This window comes from Papaver somniferum, chromosome 3, assembly GCF_003573695.1.
Source record: "Papaver somniferum cultivar HN1 chromosome 3, ASM357369v1, whole genome shotgun sequence".
Classification (NCBI taxonomy): Eukaryota; Viridiplantae; Streptophyta; class Magnoliopsida; order Ranunculales; family Papaveraceae; genus Papaver; species Papaver somniferum.
The window spans coordinates 204,597,058-204,624,693 of record NC_039360.1 but is presented as its reverse complement, the minus strand read 5'-3'; the positions used below and the strand labels follow the sequence as shown (position 1 = coordinate 204,624,693).

General features: G+C 35.3%; 1 protein-coding gene across 1 annotated transcript; it reads right to left on the bottom strand.

The window, feature by feature from the left end:
* Window positions 1–6,879: 6,879 nt before the first annotated feature.
* LOC113360554 lies at window positions 6,880–7,694 on the bottom strand. The gene is made up of 2 exons (XM_026604056.1): window positions 7,468–7,694; window positions 6,880–7,336 (listed from the first exon to the last, which is right to left on the bottom strand). The coding sequence occupies exons 1-2, from the start codon at window positions 7,692–7,694 to the stop codon at window positions 6,880–6,882; spliced, it is 684 nt and encodes a 227-aa protein (XP_026459841.1).
* Window positions 7,695–27,636: the final 19,942 nt, after the last annotated feature.

Below are 27,636 nucleotides of genomic sequence, written 5' to 3'. Positions count from 1 at the left end.
TTTTAAAAAAAATAAAATATTAAAAAAAGTTTTAAAGAAAAAAAGTAAATAAAAATTATTAGGGTGACATGTACCACAATCCCAAGGGTTAGGGTAATATAGTCTTATTAGTAGATTTAGATACCCTTTATCCATCTCTCATGGGTGGTGATGGGAATATAAGACCCCTAATTAGTTCTTGAGGCCCACAATTGCTTCAAAAACAAATGTTATAGTTCACCCTAATTTCATTTTTTATTTTCCAATTATATCCCATCTTTTTTCATAACTGACAAAAATTATCCTTGAATCTATATATCACCAATTTTTATTCGTTATATTTATTATTTAAAGATAATTATTTTTTATTTTCAAACTATATTTTATGTTATACCGTATCACCGAAAAATATTATAATTTATCAACAATAAATAATAAGCAATTATTGATTTTTAAAAAGTGGTTAAAAAATGATAGTTTTTAGTAATAATATTAATTAGTAAATTTAATATTACATATATGTAGGAAAAATTTACTTATTTTTAAGCACAATAAAATGAAATAAACAATTTTTCAAGATGTCTGCTTTTGTCATTTTTTCACTAACTATAGCCGAACCTGATATTTTCCCACACACAATTTGATCTCTTTTTAAAACAATTTTAGTTTTAGTTTAAAATTTACAACCATTCAACTGCGTTTTTTACAGAGCTTGGCACATTAAAGTACATCGACAACCATTCAATTGCTTTTCTTTACATAGCTCGGCACAATAACGTACATCAGAAAAGCACTTTTGTAAAAGTCGCAGCAATACCAAACTAATCCTAAGTATTAGCTAATAAAAATATATTTATTATAATCATTAGTAGAATAATTTATATATTATCATTTTTAGTTTCACATTTAACAAAAAATTATCATGGCAAATTAATAGAGTATATTTATTATGAAGAATTATGGAACCTTAATGACATGACAAATTTTGTCCATTGAATGCATTTCTAATCTCAATCACAACCATCACTTTTGGAAAACGATTACATCCCTAGATTTATCTCTTATGAGGACAAGTCTGAACCGCCACTTACATAGGCAAAGCTATCCGAACTGTGCTTCAATTACTGGAGAGTCGTTATTGCCTAAAGACAGTCTACCTTTTTGAAAGAGTCATTAATGAGAGTCGTTGTTGTCTGCGAAGTGTCGTTATTGGGGGTCATTATTGTCTAAAAAGTGTCGTTATCTTCTTCAAAGAGTTATTAATGGCACAAATGAATTAAAGGGTCGTAGTGGTATTGAATACGACCACGACGACACTTTAGAGTCGTTATTGTCTTTGAAGTGTCGTTATTTTAAAATATTTTAAAAGATTAAAAAAAGTTTAGAAAAAAAAACAATAAAGTAAATAAAAATTATTAGGATGACACGTGCCACGATTCCAAAGGTTAGGATAATATAGTCTTATTAGTAGATCTAGATGCCCTTTATCCATCTCCCATGGGTGGGGATGGGAATCTAGGACCCCTAATTAGTTCTTGAGGCCCACAATTGCTTCAAAAACAAATACTATAGTTCATCCTAATTTCATATTTTATTTTCCAATTATATCCCATCTTTTCTTATAACTGACAAAAATTATCCTTGAACCTATATACCACCAATTTTTATTCATTATATTTTATTTTATAAAGATAATTATTTTTTATTTTCAAACTATATTTTATGTTATACCGTATCACTGAAATATACTATAATTTATCAACAATAAATAATAAACAATTATTGATTTTTAAAAAGTGGTTAAGAAAAATGATATTTTTTAGTAATAATATTAATTAGTAAATTTAATATTACATACATGTACTCTAATAGTAGAAAATTTTACTTATTTTTAAGCACAATAAAATAAAATAAACAATTTTTCGAGATATGTCTTGCTTTTGTCATTTTTCACTAACTATAGCCGAACCTGATATTTTCCCAGACACAATTTGATCTCTTTTTAAAACAGTTTTAGTTTTAGTTTATAATTTGCAACCATTCAACTGCGTTTTTTACAGAGCTCGGCACATTAAAGTACATCGACAACCATTCAATTGCTTTTTTTTACATAGCTCGGCACAATAACGTACATCAGAAAAGCACTTTTGTAAAACTCGCAGTAATACCAAACTAATCCTAAGTATTAGCTAATAAAAATATATTTATTATAGTCATTAGTAAAATAATTTATATATTACCATTTTTAATTTGAAATTTAATAAAACATTTTCATGGCAAATTAATAGAGTATATTTATTATGAAGAATTATGGAACCTTAATGACATGATAATTTTTGTCCATTAAATGCATTTCTAATCCCAATCACAACCATCACTTTTGACAAACGATTACATCCCTAGATTTATCTCTTGTAATGACAAATCTGAACAACCACCTATATAGGCAAAGTTATCCAATCCGTGCTTTATATTCTTGATGATTTACTAGCTATTCTGTAAACCAGATTCTTTTCATTAAGAGCAAGCTTTTCACATTTTCATATTTGATTGATAATGAAATGGTTAGATAATAATATTTAGGTGCAACTAATCAAATGTATAACTGCGTGAATTTTTGAATTTATGAATTCAAATTTGAGATGGATATAAGAGTAGCTAACAAATCTGTCGGTAGCAAAAATATGAAAACGACGGGAAACGTCGTTTAATTAATTTATAAATCGTTTTCCTTAGCTAGAAAAATGTTGGTTTGCTTAGAAAAACGTCGGCAACTAATTTAAGCGACGTTTAATATTCTCCTAAATTAATTAAGCGATGTTTATAAGAGTCGCTTAATACGTTTCAAAATTCACTTATATGTGTCTCAAAAGATCGAATCAACACATATAAACGTTTCAAAACCGTCAATTTGGACCAAGAGCTAGAGACAATAATCAGTGTACCTAGATTATGTGGGTGAAAAAGAATACGAAAAAGAAGGTGGAGTTTAATTACCATCTTTTTAACCATAAAAATTTATAAAGAACTTATTAGGTTTGAATAGGTCTTTATGATGGTTAATTATGACATTTTGGTATTTTAAAAGATATGAATTGATGATTATTATTATTTAAATTAACAATTATCTATTTTATTTTATTTTGGACAATCAACATGTTTCAATTCATTCAAATCAAAATCATGGTTACATGTTCGCTTACAAGAATAACAGAAACATCAAAATATAAAATAATCAAAACCCTAATACAAATAAGGACATCAATTACAAGTAGATCACGAAGAGAAAGTGCGATAAACAACAAAGATATCCAAAAGAATTTTATGTATAAGGGAGAGAGATGATGGTAAATCCGGAATAAATATTAATAATCATCTAAATATGATGGTATTTTACATAATCTATAATACAAAACAACATAGGTTTTTGAGCTTTGGACAGACGGATAACATTTTGAGAGACAAACAAGTGATCCGACCATCCCAGTCTTATCCCAGCCAGAGACATATAGCGGTTGTGGTGTTTGTAACCTTCTTCCACGATGGAGATATTAATAACCATGTTAATAAACTGAAAATATAAATGCATCATTAAGAAAATAAACTGAAAAAATAAGTGTTACAACCATGTTTCAACCATTGATTTTTTTAAAAAAAAAAAATCTTTAACCCATATCTCTATAAAAAAACAAATTAGCCATCTTTTAACAACCTGCAAAATATAAACAATTATTATTTTTAAAAATAATAGAATTAATTTTCATTGTACTCAATGTGTAAAGAGAAGAATCAAAAAATAAAAGTAATGACTTTCATTATACTCATTGTACAAATGGAACAATGAGTAACGAATATATATATATATATATATATATATATATATATGCAAAAAAAAATGACCCACAAAAGATTAAACTTATGTCGTGGGCCTAATTTTAATTTTAGCAATCGAATAAGCTTCTTTTTTTTTATAGAAAACGGGAGGAAAACTCCTAAACGACTTACGAGTTGTAGGAACTGAAGCTGGCTCGCATACTTTCAGTTTGATCCCTGTTCAAAATATTGTTTTCCATAACTCGATTAATAGTTACAATGTCATTGTTCTGATTTCCTACATGGCTTGTATTAAAGTTGTTTGAAATTAACAAAAGTAGATCATTAATAGTAAATTCGTTCCAACTCCTATTAGAAATTGAGTTTGTACTCATTAATGCTAGGTTAACTGCCAGATTGTTCTCTCTTTCACTGATGGTGCTCCAAGTGCTTACTTCAAAAACTTCCTCCCCTTCATGGTTCAGTGTGAATCTCCCTCCTATCTTCTCTGCATGCAAACTCCTGATCAGCTTTATTAGTTGGCCAGAGTGTGATTCGAACTCCATTCTGCTTCGTAATTCTGCTGCCCAGTTGTAAGCATCTGTAGCCACTTTCCTTCTCATTGTTGTATGAGAGCTTTGTTGGAGTTGTGCCCCTTTAGCTCCTCTGCAATTTCCTGTGTGGTCAAAGAGAAGCATTCCCATTCCATACGTATTATTCTCAGGGTTGAATATGAGAGCAATGCTAAGTCTTAGCGTAAAGAGTGTTGGAGATTTCCAAGTTATTCTGAATTCAATAACTTGTGCTTCCGCCTCATCTTTTATCTACTCCACATGCGTTGGGTTATTGTTTTCTTTCTTTTTTGCAGCTATTGTTGTATTAATGTAGCGTATGATCTCCTTGGCAATGAGATAAGCTTTTGGTTTTATTCTTTCAAAAGTTAAATTGCATCTGGCTTTCCAAACATGCCATAGGACAATTGCACACAGTCCAGGCCACCCCATAGTTTGGTGTTCAGTATTTCTAATCATAAGAATATGTGTAAGCCATTCATGAAAATCTCATTTTTTGCCAATTACATCATATGGGTCGAAATATAGCTCCTTCCAGACATCATGGATAAGGGGACAGTGGATGAACAAATGTGAGATAGATTCCTTAGAACTGTTGCAGATTTTGCTAGTAGTGTCTATGTAACTTAGGTGTTTTCCAACTCTTTCTCCTGTTGGAAGTATTGAGTGTGCTGCCTTCCAAAGGAATAATTTTATAGAGGGGGAAACTTCCAGTTTCCATATAGCTTTCCAGTTCTTCATGTTATTTTGATGTTTTCCTCTATGAGTAAGTTCATTGTAAAGTGATTTTACAGTGAATTTACCATCTTTGGTTAATGGCAAATGGACCTTATCTTCCTGTCCACTTAGAATTTTAGTGTTCTTTATTTTGTTAACAGTAATGTTACCAAACATATTTTCTAACATGATGTTATTCCATTGGTTGTTGTTGATTATAAGGTCAGCAACATACTCAATGTTTGCGGGGCAGTTGTGAGGCTTGACTAGTTTTTCATCTAGATCATGGACCCAAGCATCTGTCCATATATGCACTTTTACTCCATTCCCTTTTTTCCATTTCCCCTATTTTTTTGATGTTTGCAATGCCCGACAGGATTCCTTTCCAAACCCATGAGTCAGTTGGCTTAGGTAGAGCTGGCATATGCATTATATCTTTCATGTTGAAGTATTTGGCTTTCATGACTTTTGCACCTAAAATGTTTGGTTGTTCCATCATTCTCCAACCCATTTTGGAGATTATGACACTGTTGAATTTTTCTATATTAACAAAACCTAGCCCACCTTCCTCCAGAGGTTTGCAAAAACCTTTTCAAGCATTGAGGTAAATACCTTTTGGTTTTCCTTTCTCCTTTCCCCCGAAAAAATCTATATGGATATGATTCATATCTTCAATGGTTTTCTTTGGTAATTTGAATGTGCTCATTTGATAGTTGGCCACTGTTGAGGTGACATGTTTAATCAGAACTTTTTTTCCAGCTGGGTTTATATTTTTAATGTTCCAACCCTCTATTATGTTTTTCATACTATCCACAACAGGGTGGAAAGCTTCCAATTTTGATTTATTAGTGAATAGGGGTGAACCCAGGTATTTGTCTTTAAGAGATATGTGACTTATTTGCATCATCTCAGTTATATCCATCACAGTTTGTGGGGAAGAGTTGTTACTAAATAACACCCTTGACTTAGCTAAATTTATCATTTTCCCCGAGCAAGTGCTAAATTTGTCTATTATTTTAAGGATGTTTTCATCCTCAACTTTGGAGGCTTTGCAGAATATGATGCAGTCATCTGCAAATAGCAAATGGCTTATAGAAGGAGTCTTTTTGACAATCTTGATGCCATGGATTTTGCCATCTCTTTCAGCTTGCATTAACATTCTAGAAAAGTATTCCATACATAGGATGAAAAGATAAGGGGATGGGGGATTCCCTTGTCTCAGTCCTCTAGTTGGATCGAAAAATTCACATGGGACACCATTTAGAAGAATGGCTAAGCTGGTAGTGGATATACATTGGTTAATTCTAGAGCACCACTTCTCAGAGAAACCCATCTGTTTGAGAATGGCTAGAAGAAAAGGCCATTCTACTCTATCATAGGCTTTTGGCGTATCTATATTTAGACCCATCATTCTTGTTTATCTCTTCTATTTCTCATATTATGAATAATTTCATGAGCCACCATGGTGTTGTCATTTATCTGCCTTCTAGGAATGAAGGCAGATTGGTATGGAGAGATAATTTTGCTTAGAAAGGGCTTCATTCTCTGAGAAAGAATTTAGGAGATTAGCTTGTAAGTGGTATTACATAAGGATATGAGCCTGAAATATCCAGGGGAAGAGGGGAATTGCACTTTGGGTATTAGAGAAACAAAAGTTGAGTTCATTTCCTTTAGCATGTAACCAGTTTCAAAAAGAAATTGGACTAACTTAATGAGATCCTCACCAATTATTTCCCAATTACTGTGGAAGAAATTTGGAGGGAACCCATTTGGTCCTGGGGCTTTGTTACCTTCCATATCAAGTCTTGATTTCAGCAGCATTAGGGGCTTCTAGAAAAAGAGTACTGTCTCTAGGAGATATGGATTGAGGAATAAGGTTTAAGATTTTCAAGTCCATCTGAGGAGTAGTTGATGTGGCTATACTTTTGAAATGATTGGTAAGACAGTTTGATATGAAATCTTTATCAGTCAACCAGCTACCATTGGAATCTTGGAGAGTATCAATTATGTTCCTCCTATATCTTGTTCTAGCAGCATCATGGAAAAAAGAGGTATTGCTGTCACCAAGATTTATCACATTGTTTCTACTCTTTGTTTTCAAGTAATTTTCCTCTATGCTTTGCCATTTGTGGAGAGAATTTTCCATTCTCATAATGGTTGTATGGCATCTGTTGGGATTATTAGCCACAAAGTCAATGTCTCTTTTTGTTTTAGCTATATTATGTTGGATTTTACCAAAAGTTGTTCTGTTCCATCTGTTAAGAGAGAATTTAACATTTTTGAGGTTAGAAGCAAAGGAGAAACTAGCAGAACCATGTTGGTTTTGTTTCCAAGAGTCCCTAATTATATCTTTGCAAGTTGGTGTTCCATCCATCCTCCAAAGTACTTAAAAGGGTAGGCTCCATCTTTCCAACTTGGGATCGTTTTTAAGATTACGGGACCATGATCAGAGCCCTTAGCAATGAGACGATGGATTGTTGATTTTGGGAATAGATCAATCCATTTTTCATTGCTTAGTCCCTTGTCAAGTCTTTCTTCAACTTCTGTGTTATCCTCTCTTTTATTGCTCCAAGTATATGGGTAGCCATTAAAACCCAAATCCTGAAGATTCATGTCAGCTGTTATAGTGTTGAATATGTTTGCTTCTTATCTATTAAAAGGTCTTGAACCTTTTTTCTCCTCCTTTCTTAGAACTACATTTAAGTCACCCATAACCAACCAAGGAATGTTTACTTTCTCAGCTAGTTTCATCGGATTTTCCCATGATAATTGTTTTTCATATGGGTAAGGACTTCCATAGAAAGTTGTTATCATAAAGAGCCTCTGAGTGCTACTATTTGTTATCAAAGCATTTATTTGGTTATGATGGTGACTATCTATGACAACTTTTAGATTATGCTTCCAAATTAGATCCATACCTCCTGCTTGTCCTCTTGGAGAAACCAACCAATAGTTATGAACATTACACAATTTTAGGAGCCTGTGCATATTACAATTTTGTTGTTTGGTCTCCATGAGGCACAGGATATCGGGATTGTGCTTGTTAAGAAGATCAATTAGATACTTTTGAGTGTTTGGCTGCCCTAGGCCTTGGCAATTCCAAGTAATAGCCATGAAAAATTCCCAAAAATATGAGATTGTGGAATAAGTCTTAGTAGCTTTACGATGAGTATGTATACCAGATAAAAGTGGCTTTCCTAGGGTGACCCAATTCATGCTCATCATGCTCAGGTTCATAAACTTAAAGGGGTAAGTTAGGCATACCTTTTTGTCTTTCAGTTCCCAGTTTGAAGCAGAAGTCCCTTCATTAGTTGTATCCTTTATCCTCTGCGCTTCTGGTGCGAAAATTTTCTTGTATGCGCTTTCATTAGAAACATTTTATGTCTCTTTAAACATTCTTTTCTTCTTAGCAGTTCTAGGATTATGTTCTTTTTCCTCATTTTTGGTAGCTTCAAATTCATTCATCGGATTTATTTGTCGTGAAAAGCGAGTCCAGGCTCTGTTTGGGCTTTCTTCCACTGCGGCTTATGTGTTAAGTCTTTCAAACCCTGGAGGGACTGAAAGAGAGTTCAAGGTAGGTGAAGCTTTCATGGTTCTTGCTGCTCTTTTGATTGATGAGTTTCTAGCACTTCTTCTGCTCTGAGGTTCCCTCTTAACTTATGTTTCATCCCTTCCTCCCATGTTAAAGAGAAATTATTTGTCTTCTTATAGAGTTCCTTTGAAAGGTCTATTGATGAAGGGGTATGATAGATCTGTTGGTTTCAAGTTGTGTAGAAACTCTTCCTCAGTCATATCTTTGTTGTTTACTTCATTCCCCTCCTCTGGCTCTTTTTGTGATTCTTTTCCATAAAATCCAACAATTTTTAGAGCATTTGGGATGTCATTTCTTGTGACTTGGACAGTAACAAGATGAGAGTCAGATGATTCATTGTTGCTATCCATTTTCCTTCTTCATACTTTGGAGATTCTTTGTGCTATGCCTTGGAGGTATCCCCTAGTTCCATTACTCGTCTATCTTTAGTGATTAATTTGCTTCTCCCTTCTTCCTCCTGAGGAGAACAATCTTTTGCAGGATGATCTGGGATTCTGCAGATTTGGCAAAGTCTTGGAGTGATGGCATAATCATATTCTATTCTAGTCTTCTTTTCTCCTACTTTAGCCCACATACCAGTTGGCATTTTCTTCTTGAGATTCAGTAAGACTATTACATCCACATTCTTCTCATCATCATCTCCTCCATAAGGTCTTTTAGATTTTTGTAGAATACCCGTTGATGTGCATATCTCATACAGAGCTTGCCAACCGGTCATTTTTGTTGGAACCCTTTTTAGATGAATCTGCATCATAATAAAGTCAAACCATTTTGTATCAAAATCTGTGAATCCATACTTCGGTATCTCCTTGAGAACCATGAACTTATGCAGGGCTAGCCATGGGCCTCTAGTTGCAAGGTGAGTTTTGTCTTCTTCACAGTTAACCTTGATCACTAGAAGTTGAAACCTTTGTTGAATCTGGATAGGTTGAATCCTTTCGAAAGGTTCCATGATCTTGATGCAATCTGTGAGATCCATGAGGTGTGCTTTGTGAGGACTAACCAATCTTCCAACAAAACTTAACTTCGACTCTTTTCTTTCAGGTTCTTTGAGGTAGGAAGGATCTATTTCGATGCATGGTTCTTCTTCATCTTCAATTTGGACAACTTTCTTCATCTTGTATACTAGTTGGTTGATAGTGTTTTCATATTCAACCATTAGAATTGTATAGTTGTCTTTTGTGTTGTTCTCAAGAGAGAAGAGGTAGTAGTAGTTGATGGTTCTCTGTTCTATGTTGAGACTCTGGGTGTTTGTTATTATGTGGAGGAAGAGTAATTGAGGTGAGAGAGGCGGGATAAAGTTGATGTATTTGAATTTGAATTTAATTCGTACTCTGAGTTTCTGCAGTTTCTCAGAGATAAAGTAACGATGAACCCTCATTATTGCATGCATGCTCTTGTTTTGTTGTTTCTCTATCATGTACTGATGGGCAAGCAAAGTATTGGGTTGACTGGAGGTTTGAAGAGGGTGTTCAGTACTCTCTTTACTCTTAGGTTTTGATAGGATATATTTGGATATAGAAGGACGGGGATCCCACGATACAAGTTGGTATAGTTTGTAATTGCAAGAATCTGTCTTGCAAACCTCTACCCTTATTATTTTTTGAGTGATTTTCCAGTTTTGAAAGTGACTACACCTTGTAATATTTAATTGAAGAAAATAGTATTCCTTTCTTGCTGTATTTTTCCTTTTGTTTTGATCAATGAAGATGAACCAGTACGAGAGATGGTACACAGTGTTTCTAATGTAGGACTTTTCTTTGGTGCATGTGACTTTGTATGAATTTTTGTGGGTTACCAAATGTTGTCTAACATTATCCATCGAGAAAGCATCATTTGTGGTATATATGTATTGGACAATTGTAATCCTCCGAGCTTCAAAAATTGTAGTATTCCATCTAGTTTTACTAGATTTTGTGGTAACTTTTAGATTTGACTAACCATAAGGTAGAACGGATGTATTGAAGTGGGGAGGTATATATAGACATACAATCTCACCCCTGCCATGTTCAGACCAGATTGGGTTGGAACCTCAACCATAGGTCAAGCTGTCCCATATGGACCCAATTTTGTGTTGTCTCGGTACTGTCAAGAAATACCAACCCTTTTCTTGTCTCATCAGTAGGTGAAATGATGGGTTTTTTTTATGGCCATTTGACCATTGAGAATGTACCATTGGGATAGCACTTTGCGATTCATATCTAAATTTTTCCAATTCACTCCAGACTGATGAAGATGACTGATTGCTAGTTCGATCCATTTTTTCTTCGGTTAATAGATACCGAGAAAGCTGTTGCGTGTACCCTTTGTGATAATTTAAATGAGTGATCATGATCATGAATAAGTAGATGGACTTAATTTGAACATTGAATCGATCCTTCTTTCCTTCATTTAAGATAGTGAAATTGAAGAGAAAGGATGTGTTTGACTTATCCTGCCAAAACATGTATACATTCATTGTGTTTTCTGTGTAACCGGTGCTAGTTAAAGTATAATACATGAAGAGTTGTGTGTGACCGTACTCTTTTGTTAAGTTAGAGATCGATAATGTGGGTTGGTATTGAGTATTGAATTTTCCTCTGGTTCGATTGATATGCCTCACATTTATGCTGGTGATATTAACAATGAGATTCCAAGTATTCCTCATTTTATAAATTGTCTTATTTCCCCTTCATAGTGAACCTTCAGAAAGAAAAGAAATTGATTAGGATGTCTAGCCATGGTGATTTGAGAGATGAGAGTGAAAGCAGTGTGCGTGCGGTCTCTCCTCCCCCTCCTGATCCTCCAATAGAGATCAGTGAATCTGAGATGAGGAGTGATTCCAGAGATCATCAATATGGTTTCGTTGGCTTTGACGAATCTTATCCCCGGATTTAAGTTGGAAGATGTTGACACTGAAGAGGACGGATTTCAATTCAGTAAAGTTGGGAAGGACTTGCATGATCATTTTGGTTACTTTGTTGGTGGTCACTCCAGGTTTTATCTGTCTTCCTTGATGCCCAAAGAAGCTAGATGTGTTGGTTCCACTTCTGGCATAGGGTGCCGAGATCAAGTTATTATTGATCGAAGATTGGATGTTGCTCATCATGAAGCTTTTCCAGAAGTTTGCCCCTGTTCTTCTTTTCCGCCTCCTGCTGGGTTTGATTTTGGAAGTAAGAGAAAAGTTTCTACTGCAGAGCGAGTTGCTTCAAGTGCATATGATGATGTATCTTCTCGTACTCGAAGCAAGAGTGTTGTTGCAAGAGGTCTTCATGTCAGGAAAAAGAAGAGGGCAAGGAGGGGGAAGAAATAGGGTGCTCTGAGAAGCAGAGAAGGGAAGAAACAAATGTAGGGAAGAAACTAGAGATAAGAGATTTCTAAGATTTCTGTTCTTTAACTTATGATGGTTTAAAAAGGTAGGATCCTTGTATGAAAATCCAAGAAATAATGAAGAATCTTAAAGAATATTATGAGATCAAAGTGAAATTGTTCTAGAAATTAAAGGAATCGGATGAAAGGATCTGAGAGAATTAATCTGAGAACAAAAGTTTGAAAATCGGCAAAGAAGGATTTGCAGAGCGAAAATCGGATGTGAGAGAAAGAAGCTGATGGTAATGCCCCGGTGTATTATTCTCATGCAATCGAATAAACTTATTTTCATCATCCTGCAAAAAAAAAAAAAGATTTACGGTGTACAACCTAAACCAGAAAAAACTTTAGAATCATTTTCTAGCATCCGTAATAAATTTATTTTTGAATGAAACATTTAACCAATCGACAGATGAACCATATATTCTTGATCATGATCACGACTATCTTTGCATCGGATTTTAATGCCATGAATAATTTGATCAAAATCTGCAACACAAACAAAAAAAGCAAAAAATTCTGATCAAGCAATTGAAAAATAGAACAACACAAACAAAAAGAAGCTAAACTCCAAAACAAAAAACAAAATCAATTCATCATGATCAACCTCTTCCAAGCAATTGAAAAATAGAGATAACATTATAGAAACCAGATGGTGAAATGAACTTCCTTGAATTTTGATGGCGCATGCATTTTTCTGGAATCAAACTTTTTTATCTGAAATATTTTTCTGGAAACGTTTAATGTCTTCTGATGGAATCAATAAGTTTTTTCCTTTTTGGTGATCCACAGCACAAACAAAGATGAAAGAATCTCAAAAAGGAAACGTTTTTTATTAGACCAGAAACAAATCTCCTCCTCTTTTAATTCCAATTTTTCCAATTGCATTGGATCTCTATTTACTCCCCCATTATCCTCCAAAAATTAAGAGAGTTCTTATCAATAAATAAGTTAAAACCATCCATGCTCTAAGGTCTGCATGCAACAAAACGACTACTCCTTTATGACTAGCACGTAATAACCCATTCCAAAAGAAAAAACGTCCAAAAAGCTGAATGTGTCCCAAATTATAATTATCAATGAGCAGTGTATAAATAAATGAGTGTATTTATTCAACCACACATTCACTCTTTCGCTCATTCCAGCTTAATTTTTTGGTGAAATTTTTAGCTTAATAGTATCAACATGTCAAACATGATTAGCCGCAGTCCCATAAAAACCGTTGCCAAAACGTGTTTGCTTTCTTTTCGAGAATGCATGATTGCGATGAAAACAAACACGCAGTACTCAGGTTTCGTGTTGCAAGAAAATGGGAAGATGTCGATTTCATGGCGACCAACTAAGTCACTGCTTTGGATTTACTAATGATCGATCAAAACGTGAGTATATTTTAATTTCGGTCCAAATCAAACTAATGTTCTTTTTTTTTAATAAAAATATTACCCATGCATTCTAATCAATCTTGACGTCCAACATAGGAAGATACCATAAACGCCGTCGTCCCTAAGAATTTGACATTGGAAATTCGGAACATTGCTCCATCAGGGAGGACTCTATTTACTCTCTAAGTTCAATACCATAACGGAAAAATCCCGATTTCGTCCTTCAAAGAATGATCAACGAGGAATTTTTATTAAAAACTATCATTCGAAGTCTAAAGAATATTATGAGTAATATTAAATTATTACTTAAGTGTAACCGAAGTTATAATTATTTGGATTAAGATTTCATGTCTACAAGTTCTCATGGGTCGAATTAAGCCTCATAGTGTGTGGTAATTATTAAAATCATTCTAACCAAAAATTATTTTGTTTCATGTCGTGCCGATACGGTACGGGTTATTTCTAGTAAGCAACAAAACATATAGTTGTGTGCCGCATCGAGATATGTGAAACGAATTAAACACGGATTTTCGCATTTCTTCGAAATCACGCATAGTTCACCGGATATTTGACCGGATTTATATTTTACCAACCTAACCAAATAATGCACACATTTGCTCATTCCAGTATTTACCTCTCGCCGATTAGCTAACTAGGCTCGTGTCTCATATTTATTTATTTTGTTCATTTTTCTTAGGAGGGGGACCCATGTACATTCTTATATGCACACTATCTTACATGATTTTCTCCATTTTTCCATAAAACTCAAACGGCAATGAATTTATAACTAATATTTTGATGATATGTTCGTTTTATAAAGCTTTATACTCCTACAAAAAATGAGCATAATTAGGAATGTCTAACACCACTATCTACCACTTTGAAAATTACCCGTTGAAAACTAACTGTTGAAATTAAGATTGATATATGGTGAGGGTTGGTAATATGGAATGTGCTCATTCTTTATAAGAACATAGTGTCTTTATAAGAAAAGCATATCATCAAAATATTAAACTTAATTTCATCGCCGGTTGAGTTTATGGAGAAAATGGCAGAAATCATGTAAGATAGTGTACATATAAGAATATACATAGATCCTTCCTCTTTTCTTATAACTGAAGTATAATTTATTTTTATTTTTGTTAAAATCTTAATCCGCTGGGATAATTATTTTTTTTTGAAAACAAGTCATTCACGTTTTGGATTCGCAGGGATAAACATGACTAGCAGACATTGTAAAGGGACCTTATACGAATATATATACTGATAGAGAGTATATAGTTTTGTGCCACAAATTAGGGCGCCTGTAGTTAGTCAGGTTGACTCTTTTGCAATGCATTGTTCATCTTTGTGAATTCAACAAACAGGTCTCCAAAGTCCAAACTCCTAAGGAGAAGATGAAACGAAAAAAATTTACGAAATAATTACAACACGTTCGTCTCAAGGAATTAGATGCTGGGTAATCCAATCCCTAGGAAATGTACCCAATTTCTTGAACCGGCGAACGAACTCTTTGTAATTAAGAATTTTAATTTCTAGGAATTCAATTCCTTCCAAAATAGTAGATTTCTATTGCATTAGTCCAGTAATACAATGGAATTGGATTCCGGGGTAAAAATAATTTAATTATCTCAACCGAACATGAAATTTTAGGATTTGAATCGAATTCTTTGGAATCGAATTCCAAGAATTAAATTACCTCATAACTAAATTCTTAGTGTCAAATTCTCCCAACTGAACGAAGTGTTACTTTTAGAGCTAATCAGATTTGGAATCTAAGATGTCAAAAATTGTGAACTTTTGTACCTTCCTTTTTTTCGACATGAAATTTTGTATCTATCCTTGGTTTTCAAAGAGATTTTTTTTTGTTTTTTGTTTTTTTAATAAACAAGGAACCTTTTCATTAATGGGATTTCAAGGTTACAATGAGTTTAAGATCGAAAATAAGAGAATATAAAGTAACAAGAACATACCGTAAGAGTACAATATAGAGAAATCCGACTAAAGAAATAAAAGGATTACCAGAGTAAGACAAATACAAGTATGAATAAGATCCGATTAAATTGGAAGAAGGATGGTTTTTGTCGGAATTAAATTCCAACCATTTAGTTTGTTTTTCTTCTATAGAAAGAAATGCTCCCAAAGTAGGAGTGATTCGCTCAAATCTTTTGTAAATAGTGATGAAGCTTCCATCGTCAAAAAGACCACCGATGAAAATTTCGTCGCCGAATAAGTTGATGATGAAGATTCCGATGAAGAGTTCGTCGCCGGAGACAACAAAGATGAAGATTTCATCGTTTCAGAGCATCACTATTTATCTTGGAACCCAACCCAATAACCAAAAATCGCAATTAAAACTAAACCAATCGCATAATAAAAAACTAAACTAATCTAAAAAGTAAGGAATAATAAAGAAATATGCTTAGATCTTGTCCAAAGAGCATATAAGAATTGTTTTTGATGGTTTTGTTGGAGAAAAATAAGGAGCGAGAGAGATGAGAGAGTAAAGGTGAAAGTTGTCAAATTTATGGTTGAATTTCTTCTTAATTATATATTTTGATTGGTTGAATTTCTTCTTAATTAGATTCCAATTACTTGTTTTGTATTAAAAAGAACTTATTTTTTTCTTAATCGTGTGATATTCTGCCTTTGATTCTTCAAAGAAAAGGGTGGTTTTTTCTTCTTTGTTTTTTTTAGATCAAACCGCTGGTTTTCTAGAGTTCTTTAATACGACGCACACCTTAAAATTTTGTTTTAGAACCATATACTAATGGAGTACTGATGTCATGATAGCAAAAGCAGATTCTGACTGCACGATCAACTTTTGATAATGAGTGCTGTACTGTACTACCAAGTCTTAGTGTTTAAATTAAGTCGAATAATTAAGGATCTTGATTCTTGTGATTTGTATTCAATTCTTTCTTGGTTAGGTGAGTCGTTGACCACATAACGTGGCGGCATGAATGACGGCAATAAATTCATAGAATCTTGCAATTCACTACTGTAACTCCAGCGATTGTTCTTTTCTTTATGTTCTTTTATGGATGGATTAATGCAATTGTTCGATATGTTAAAAGATATATATATATTTTTTTTTTTAATACGAAAGAAATAGTTTTTATTAAGATTAGGAATTTGAAATTAACAAACATGCATCAGATTCTATATCCGACTATAGTATGATCCATCCGTGCCGTAACGGTTCGGGGTTTCGTATTTTGTGGGAATTGGAAATATTTGGGTTTTGTTTTTTTGTGTGAAATAGAGATACCTAGAATTCGCACCTCTAGGTACAAACTGAACATATTCTAGACAAAAAAAATATATCTCGACGTATAGGAAACTCATGTGCCAATAAACAAATCTCATTCTGGAATAAGTATTGATTGTTAATGAAAGAATAAGGTCAATGCCATCTGTAGTAACTCTCCAATTTAACCTCTTCCTTTAGTAATGTTTAGTTGTTTTTCAATGTAAAATGATTATTAATAAGAGCAAATACATACTGCTTAAGAAAAAAAAAAATCCAAACACATACCTAGTGCAAATGGAGCACTGCGAAGGTACCCAATAGTTGGTAATTACTCTAACGATAAATCAACTTGCAGAAACATCAAAGTTAAGAACAAACAAAAATCATCAAAAGTCGATCTTCGTTTCAATGTCTACTTTCAAGATGTTTCTGAAAATCACTAAATTTATGAAGCCAGGCAATAGTAAATGTCTGAGGCGATGATCCTTACATTCTACTATTGGACTCCCAATGGCTCATTCAAAACTATAAGATAAAAGAGGCAAACAGCTGACGTATATAGGATTTAACTAGATATTGTTAGCAAATTCTTTGAGTTTTTATCGACAATCCATTAACTGGCAAAAGAGAAAAACTATTCCTATGACATGTTTTAAAACAGCAAGTATGCAATATGTCGGTAAAACCCTCTTCCCTCAATGTTAGCACATTAAGTTATGACATACGTATACGCTAAATTTGCTTACCTTGGAAAGAACTCACCTCTTCTAGGTGGATGTTACAAAACTACAGCAAATTAAAACTATAGCAACTTCCTTGAGGAGTATCTACTGCCCCCAATAGTCAAGATATCTTACATAATAGGACTTCCAAGAATACAAATTCAATGCAGCAAGCAATCAAGCATAATTGATGGAAGTAAATACTCATTTCAAATATCCCCTCGACATTTCAAAATGCTAGTATACATAATTGAATCATCACTTTTTAAAATGACATCTTACAAATTGGTTTGTATAATTTTGGGTTATTTGGTTTTTGGTACTTATATTTTGACCAACTTTAGTGTTTGGTCTAACATTGTCCAACTTTGCGTTTGGTACTTGGAAAAAACATTGACCAGCATTGACAAAGTTAGATGTTTGACTACCGTTTGATAATTATTAATAAAATAAAATAAAATCTAATTACTATTCCAGTTTACTGTTATACCCTTCTACTTTGACAAAAATGTCTCTGCAGCGCCCTAATTTATTTTTGTAGGAATTACCAATAGGTACTAATATAGTAGTCTTAGTTAGTGGCAGGTCCATCCAGCCTGCTATATCCTGAACAAAGTACCTTTTAAAGGATCAGATAAAACTCCATACGAACTGTGGAAAGGTAGACAACCTTCTTTAGCATACATTAAAGTGTGTGGGTGTTTGGCTAAGGTTCAGATCCCTAAACCTAAAGCAACCAAGATAGGATCCAAAACTGTTGATTGTGTCTTCATAGGGTATCCTGAGCATACACCTGCATATAGATTTATGGTTGTGAATTCTGATGTTTCTGAAATTGGTGTAAATACTATTATGGAGTCTAGGGATGTTTTGTTTTTTGAAAATGTTTTTCCTTTAAAATCTGGCTCTCGTAAGAGAGGTGTTGATCCCCTAGATGTTCCTTCAACCAGTCAGACTTTACCTTTAGAGGAAGATGAAGTAGAATTTGATCTTAGGAGGAGTAAAAGGGATAGAACTAAAACCTCTTTTGGACCTGACTTCATAACACTAGCAGAGTCTGATCCTCAGACTTATAGAGAAGCCATGACTTCTTCTGAACCTCCGTGGTGGAAAGAGTCTTCTATTAGTGAAATGGAATCCATCAAAGAAAATGATAAATGGGAGATAGTAGATTTACCTCCAGGGTGTAAGGCCATAGGATGTAAATGGATCTTCAGTAGGAAACGTAACATAGATGGAACTATTCAAAAATACAAGGCTAGGTTAGTAGTCAAAAGCTACAAACAAAAGGAAGGTGTAGATTTCTTTGATACTTACTCACCCGTTACGAGAATTACTTCCATTAGGATGTTAATTGCTATAGCCACGGTTCATAACCTAGAAATACATCAAATGGATGTAAAGACAACTTTTCTACATGGTGAATTAGATGAAGAAATTTACATGGAACAACCTGAGGGCTTTGTAGTGAAAGGTTGTGAGAACAAAGTTTGTAAACTGAAAAAATCTTTGTATGGATTGAAACAAGCACCTAAAAAATGGCATGAAAAATTTGATCATGTAATGTTTTCTAGTGGTTTTAGAATCAATGAATCTGACAAGTGTGTATATACTAAGCTTGTAAATAATGCCTGTGTGATTGTATGCTTGTATGTTGATGATATGCTTATACTTGGTACAAACATGGATGTAATTAATTCCACTAAGAACATGCTGAATGAGAACTTTGACATGAAAGACTTAGGCCTTGCAGATGTAATCTTAGGGATGAAAATTAGGAGAAATTCTAACGGTTATAGTCTTAGTCAATCTCACTATGTTGAATCTGTGCTTAGAAAATTCAATCATTTTGATTGTAAACCTGCTTATACTCCGTATGATCCTTGTTGTAAACTCAAAAAGAACAGAGGTAATGGAGTATCACAACTTGAATACTCACGAGTTATAGGAAGTCTGATGTATTTGATGAACTGTACTAGGCCAGACATTGCTTATGCTGTGAGTAGGTTAAGTAGGTATACTTGCAATCGAGGGCAGGAACACTGGGATGCACTTTTTAGAGTGTTGAGGTATTTGAAATACACGTTGACATTTTGTTTGAATTATGAAAGGTATCCTGCCGTCCTTGAGGTATTTTGTGATGCAAACTGGATATCAGACTCAGAGGAGTCTAAGTCTACGAGTGGATATGTTTTCACTCTAGCATGTGGGGCTGTTTCTTGGAAGAGTTCCAAACAGACCTGCATAGCTCGATCCACTATGGAATCTGAGTTTATTGCGCTAGATAAAGCAGGAGAGAGGAAGTCGCTTGGCTAAGATGCTTTTTAGAAGACATTCCTCTCTGGCATAGGCCTGTGCCGGCTATATCTATACATTGTGATAATCAAGCTGCCATAGCTAAAGCTAAAAACAACTACTATAATGGGAAGTCTATACATATAAAGAGAAGACACGATACCCTAAAACAACTAATCTCAGAAGGCGTTATTTCCATTGATTGGGTTAAGTCCAAGGAGAATATCGCGGACCCTTTGACGAAAGGTTTGTCCAAGGAGATAGTTAGTAATGCATCTAAGGGGATGGGGCTTAGGCTCATGAAATAAACTTGCCATGAAGGATACTCAACCTTGCTGACTGGATATCCCAAGATCAAGGTTTCGAATGAGAAACTAATTTGTGGCGGGTCAAGGTAAACACTATCAGAGAATTCATTCTCTGCCCCTTCCCTATGGTGTAGACGTGATAGTGTGACTGCATGTGAGGATGACTTTCTATTAAGTCTTAATGAGTTCTATAGTTTCAATTTTAGATTGAAGTGGGGTGTAGCAGTAAACACTCTTGATAGAACTCACTTATCTGAATGTGGAAGTGGGTCGCTTCCTATGAGAAAAGAGCTGATTCTCTAGAGCATTCGGAGAAACGGGATTTGTCCAGGGCCAAAAAGGACACAACGACACGAACTCGACAGCACCTAGAGAGATATCACGCGTGGTTATTATCGCGGATTACACCAAACGATGGTAGTTCAAGACATCGCGTTCACTGTCCATCAAGTAGTTCCGGCAATTTCTCACTAAGCAAAGGTTCAAGACCTCATGGACACCTCTTGCCTAAGTGGTATTTCTCGCTTTCCGTTTTCTGATTTTTTATCGGTATTTCATTCATGTGGGGGATTGTTAGAGAAAATGAATTTATACAATAGTTTGGTTTTTTGGTCTTGGTGGGATTGGAACTTAGGATCTATTGGTCACTAAGGACACTAGCTCATTTTCACTATTTTTGAATGAACCTTTAGTCCCACATAGGGAAAACTAAAGATGAAACCTCTCCATAAGTATTGAATTTTTTGATATTAGAGTGGCCCTTGGGTCATTAGCACTTTTGTGCGAGGGAGAGGACTTAGGCAATGGGCTAGTTGGTGCAATCGCACATTTTCACACACGCGCGGTGCTTCGCACCGAAGCACGCACGCCGCCGCCGTCCGTGCGTGCGGGCCGGGGCTGGCCGGGCTCGGGTGTGGGTGTGGGTGTGGGTCAAGACTTATATTTTTTGGCAAAATTTCGTTTGAATTATCGAATTAATATTTGAAACAAAATAATTCTTTGGGCAACATTATGTTTATGCATGAACATTAATTTGCATGAACGTTTTATATCAAACTTAAATTTGCATGAACGTTTTTATATCAAACTTAAATTTGCATGAACGTTTTATATCAAACATAATGACGCATGAACGTTTCAAATCGATATTAAGTGATACATGAACGTTTAACACCGTTGGAAAAAATTTGAATTAATTGAAATTGTTTTAATGCGCGTTTATGAGACCTCTCTCTATTCTCCCCTATATAAAGCGATCACTTTCTCTCATTTCGTTTTGTGTCCAGAAGAGCTACTATCCTCTTCTTTTCGTCTTCTCCCCTGTGTGGTCCTTTATTTTTCATTCCGTGCACAATCGCTGTTGAGGTCGTAAGAGTGGGCAAGTACTGTAGTGCTAACAGTGCTTGCAACGGGCAGTTTTATCCTGGATACGAACTTGACCACAAGGTATAGGCATCACTCATTCTTGAGGCGTACCGGTCAAATATCGTGTTAAGGACAGCGTGTTGAACACGTGACTCTGTCCTCTGTTTGCAGTCCAATTGAGTGTTTATTTACCTTCCAGAAATTAATCTTTTTATTCTAACATCTTTCTTGAGTGTTTTATTGTTACAAACGCAACAATCTTAACACGATATTTTTGTTTTGTGTCTGTAACAATGGGTAAGAACGATGTTGAAAGGCCTGCAAAGTTTTCTGGAAAAGACTTTAAGAGGTGGCAGTCAAAAATGTTATTCTTTCTAAGTTACCATGAGTTGGATTCCTATGTTCTGAAACCTTTTGATGAATCGCTGAATGATGCTGGTCGTGAGTCTTCTTTAGAAGCATGGAAGAGGAACAATTACATGTCTAAAAATCATATTCTGAATTGCTTGGAGGATGCTTTGTATGATTTTTACAATGCTAAAGAAAACTTTTCTGCTTTTGATTTATGGGCTGCTTTGGAGGCGAAATATCAAGCTGAAACTGCCGGAAGTAAGAAATTCTTGGTAGCTAGGCTTTATGAGTATAAAATGGTGAATGACAAATCTGTGGTTGATCAATTTCTTGAACTCCAGCAAATTATGAATGAAATTCTTGCGGAAGGTATGGTGATTGATGAAACTTTTCAAGTGTCTACTGCTATCAAGAAATTGCCTACTTACTGGTCCGAATACAAGAAGAAACTGAGACATGAAACTGCTGAAGTTACTATGGTTGAACTGGGTAAGAAAATTCAAGTTGAAGAATTGTTGTGCTCCAAGGACAAAAATGTATCTTCTTTAAGGGACATTTCTTACAAAGCTCATGTGACTGAACACAAAGGTTCCAATGCTGATAAGAACCGAAACAACTCCAAGAAACCTCCAGGCAAGAAAGGTATGTTTCAGAAACCTAAATCTAGCATTAATAAAATTAAGGGTTATTGCTATGCTTGCGGAAATCCTGGCTATATGGCGGTTCACTGTAGAAACCGTAAGGACCTTAAAAAGAAATGGTTTGCAACTTTTATAGACGACTGTACTAGGTACTGTCATATATATTTGCTTAGAGGTAAGGATGATGCCTTAGACGCATTTAAGAGGTATAAACTAGAATTTGAAAACCAATTGAACACTACCATTAAAACCATTAGGTCTGACCATGGTGGCGAGTACATAACTCCTATAGGAGATTTCTGTGTAGAACATGGCATAATAGACGAGGTTACACCTCCTTATTCACCTCAGTCGAATGGAGTAGCTGAACGTAAGAACCACACCCTTAAGGAGATGATGAATGCCATGTTAATTAGTTCAGGATTACCTTCGAACTTGTGGGGGGGAATCTGTCCTCTCAGCCTGCTATATCCTGAACAGAGTACCTTTTAAAGGATCAGATAAAACTCCATACGAACTGTGGAAAGGTAGACAACCTTCTTTAGCATACTTTAAAGTGTGGGGGTGTTTGGCTAAGGTTCAGATCCCTAAACCTAAAGCAACCAAGATAGGATCCAAAACTGTTGACTGTGTATTCATAGGGTATCCTAAGCATACACCTGCATATAGATTTATGGTTGTGAATTCTGATGTTTCTTAAATTGGTGTAAATACTATTATGGAGTCTAGGGATGCTGTGTTTTTTGAAAATGTTTTTCCTTTAAAATCTGACTCTCGTAAGAGAGGTGTTGATCCCCTAGATGTTCCTTCAACCAGTCAGACTTTACCTTTAGAGGAAGATGAAGTAGAATTTGATCTTAGGAGGAGTAAAAGGGCTAGAACTAAAACCTCTTTTGGACCAGACTTCATAACACTAGCAGAGTCTGATCCTCAGACTTATAGAGAAGCCATGACTTCTTCTGAACCTCCGTGGTGGAAAGAGTCTTCTATTAGTGAAATGGAATCCATCAAAGAAAATGATACATGAGAGATAGTAGATTTACCTCCAAGGTGTAAGGCCATAGGATGTAAATGGATCTTCAGGAGGAAACGTAACATAGATGGAACTATTCAAAAATACAAGGCTAGGTTAGTAGTCAAAGGCTACAAACAAAAGGAAGGTGTAGATTTCTTTGATACTTACTCACCCGTTACGAGAATTACTTCCATTAGGATGTTAATTGCTATAGCCACGGTTCATAACCTAGAAATACATCAAATGGATGTAAAGACAGCTTTTCTACATGGTGAATTCGATGAAGAAATTTACATGGAACAACCTGAGGGCTTTGTAGTGAAAGGTTGTGAGAACAGAGTTTGTAAACTGAAAAAATCTTTGTATGGATTGAAACAAGCACCTAAACAATGGCATGAAAAATTTGATCATGTAATGTTTTCTAGTGGTTTTAGAATCAATGAATCTGACAAGTGTGTATATACTAAGCTTGTAAATGATGCATGTGTGATTGTATGCTTGTATGTTGATGATATGCTTATACTTGGTACAAACATGGATGTAATTAATTCCACTAAGAACATGCTGAATGAGAACTTTGACATGAAAGACTTAGGCCCTGCAGATGTAATCTTAGGGATGAAAATCAGGAGAAATTCTAACGGTTATAGTCTTAGTCAATCTCACTATGTTGAATCTGTGCTTAGAAAATTCAATCATTTTGATTGTAAACCTGCTTATACTCCGTATGATCCTTGTTGTAAACTCAAAAAGAACAGAGGTAATGGAGTATCACAACTTGAATACTCACGAGTTATAGGAAGTCTGATGTATTTGATGAACTGTACTAGGCCAGACATTGCTTATGCTGTGAGTAGGTTAAGTAGGTATACTTGCAATCGAGGGCAGAAACACTGGGATGCACTTTTTAGAGTGTTGAGGTATTTGAAATACACGTTGACCTTTTGTTTGAATTATGAAAGGTATCCTGCCGTCCTTGAGGGATTTTGTGATGCAAACTGGATATCAGACTCAGAGGAGTCTAAGTCTACGAGTGGATATGTTTTAACTCTAGCATGTGGGGCTGTTTCTTGGAAGAGTTCCAAACAGACCTGCATAGATCGATCCACTATGGAATCTGATTTTATTGCGCTAGATAAAGCAGGAGAGAGGAAGCCGCTTGGCTAAGATGCTTTTTAGAAAACATTCCTCTCTGGCATAGGCCTTTGCCGGCTATATCTATACATTGTGATAATCAAGCTGTCATAGATAAAGCTAAAAACAGCTACTATAATGGGAAGTCTATACATATAAAGAGAAGAAACGATACCCTAAAACAACTAATATCAAAAAGCGTTATTTCCATTGATTGGGTTAAGTCCAAGGAAAATATCGCGGACCCTTTGACGAAAGGTTTGTCCAAGGAGATAGTTAGTAATGCATCTAAGGGGATGGGGCTTAGGCTCATTAAATAAACTTGCCATGAAGGATACTCAACCTTGCTGACTGGAGATCCCAAGATCAAGGTTTCGAATGAGAAACTAATTTGTGGCGGGTCAAGGTAAACACTATCAGAGAATTCATTCTCTGCCCCTTGCCTATGGTGTAGACGTGATAGTGTGACTGCATGTGAGGATGACTTTCTATTAAGCCTTAATGAGTTCTATAGTTTCAATTTTAGATTGAAGTGGGGTGTAGCAGTAAACACTCTTGATAGAACTCACCTATATGAATGTGGAAGTGGGTCGCTTCCTATGAGAAAAGAGCTGATTCTCTAGAGCATTAGGAGAAACGGGATTTGTCTAGGGCCAAAAAGGACACAACGGCACGAACTCGATAACACCTAGAGAGATATCACGCGTGGTTATTATCGCGGATTACACCAAACGATGGTAGTTCAAGACATCGCGTTCACTGTCCATCAAGTAGTTCCGGCAATTTATCACTAAGAAAAGGTTCAAGACCTCATGGACACCTCTTGCCTAAGTGGTATTTCTCGCTTTCCGTTTTATGATTTTTTATCGCTATTTCATTCATGTGGGGGATTGTTAGAGAAAATGAATTTATACAATAGTTTGGTTTTTTGGTCTTGGTGGGATTGGAACTTAGGATCTATTGGTCACTAAGGACACTAGCTCATTTTCACTATTTGTGAATGAACCTTTAGTCCCACATAGGGAAAACTAAAGATGAAACCTCTCCATAAGTATTGAATTTTTTGATATTAGAGTGGCCCTTGGGTCATTAGCACTTTTGTGCGAGGGAGAGGACTTAGGCAATGGACTAGTTGGTGCAATCGCACATTTTTACACACGCGCGGTGCTTCGCAACGAAGCAGCACGCCGCCGCCGTCCGTCCGTGCGGGCGGGCGGGCGGGCCGGGCCGGGCTCGGGTTCGGGTGTGGGTCTGGGTGTGGGTCAAAATAATTAATATTTGAATTATCGAATTAATATTTGAAACAAAATAATTCTTTGGGCAACATTATGTTTATGCATGAACGTTTTATATCAAACTTAAATTTGCATGAACGTTTTTCTATCAAACTTAAATTTGCATGAACGTTTTATATCAAACATAATGACGCATGAACGTTTCAAATCGATATTAAGTGATGCATGAACGTTTAAAACCGTTGGAAAAAATCTGAATCAATTGAAATTGTTTTAATGCGCGTTTATGAGACTTCTCTCTATTCTCCCCTATATAAAGCGATCACTTTCTCTCATTTCGTTTTGTGTCCAGAAGAGCTATTATCCTCTTCTTTTCGTCTTCTCCCCTTGTGTGGTCCTTTATTTTTCATTCCGTGCACAATCGCTATTGAGGTCTTAAGAGTGGGCAAGTATTGTAGTGCTAACAGTGCTTGCAACGGGCAGTTTTATCCTGGATACGAACTTGACCACAGGGTATAGGCATCACTCATTCTTGAGGCGTACCGGTCAAATATCGTGTTAAGGACAGCGTGTTGAACACGTGACTCTGTCCCCTGTTTGCAGTCCAATTGAGTTTTTATTTACCTTCCAGAAATTAATCTTTTTATTCTAACATCTTTCTAACATATTTCTTGAGTGTTTTATTGTTACAGACGCAACAATTGGTTAACATAGGAATCAAACGCGCTAAGCCGCCATCGTTAGTATTTCGTGAGCATGTATCCAATTGTACTTGTTACATTAGAAGCGAAAATGACATGGTTTGTATAAAAACTTATACAATGAAATCTCCAACCACAATTTAAAAGAGAAGGTGAATTACCTTGAAAGTTCTTCACAGAAGTGGAGCAAACAACAATCACTACCAGCACCGATTGGAGTCTGTACTAATTTGATCGTTGCCGACAGGAATTGTAGAAGAACTCGAAAGAAAAACCTTCAGCTTGGTACTTCTAACACATGAATTCATTGTATAGTGACGGCATGTGTGCAATGTGCAGATGTGGTAAAACCTAAAAACGAATATGAGAGTAATGGAGAATAACCTATACCTAGGGTTCTCAACTTTGAGCTCACGCATTCGACAGGCCTGGCCAACAAGACACTGAATTTGTAACATGTGTACAAAAGTCGAAACGGTAAAGCAATGTTCGGATACATGCAAATAACTTGGAAAACCAAGTACATGTTAAAAATATTATACCTGTGAGAATATGTTCACTATTTGACCTCAATCCATCACCACCGTCCAAAAAATTCAGTGCCATGGTTTAGACTGATATAATGCCTGGAATTTTAAACCTACAAACGAATATGAGAGCAAAATAATTAGATAGCCCGAACTAAAAATCAATTAGATAACAACACCTTGACAACGGAAAGAATTAAACATTATAACGAAATACCTTGTAATGCTAGTTGAGAGACATTTGGTTTCCTGTACATATTCCATCTTACCCTCCCTTAGGACTGCGAAGTTATTAAACTTCACTACAGTTCAGACAAATTTGGATTCCCTTGTCTGGTCTTATACGACGAAAATCCGAAGATGAGTTTTCTTCCACAAAACCCATGGAGATGACATCCTATAACGCTCCATCAGTTCGTCCACTCGATCTCACCCCATAGCCCTTGTAGTTGAGGAACAATTGTGCAAATTGAGATTTACAAATAACATTGAGCAGTGTTCACGCCTAAGCTCCACAATCAAATGACAAATCAACAAAAGTAGCCGATACACACAATTAAAAAGGAAAAGTTTTTCACATTGTACACTGGCTAAAATAAAAAAAGAGATTAAAATAAAAAGGCAAAGTTTTTCAGTTGTTAATAGGAGGTTTCTTCACCATTAAACTTGATAATGAAGTAGATCGA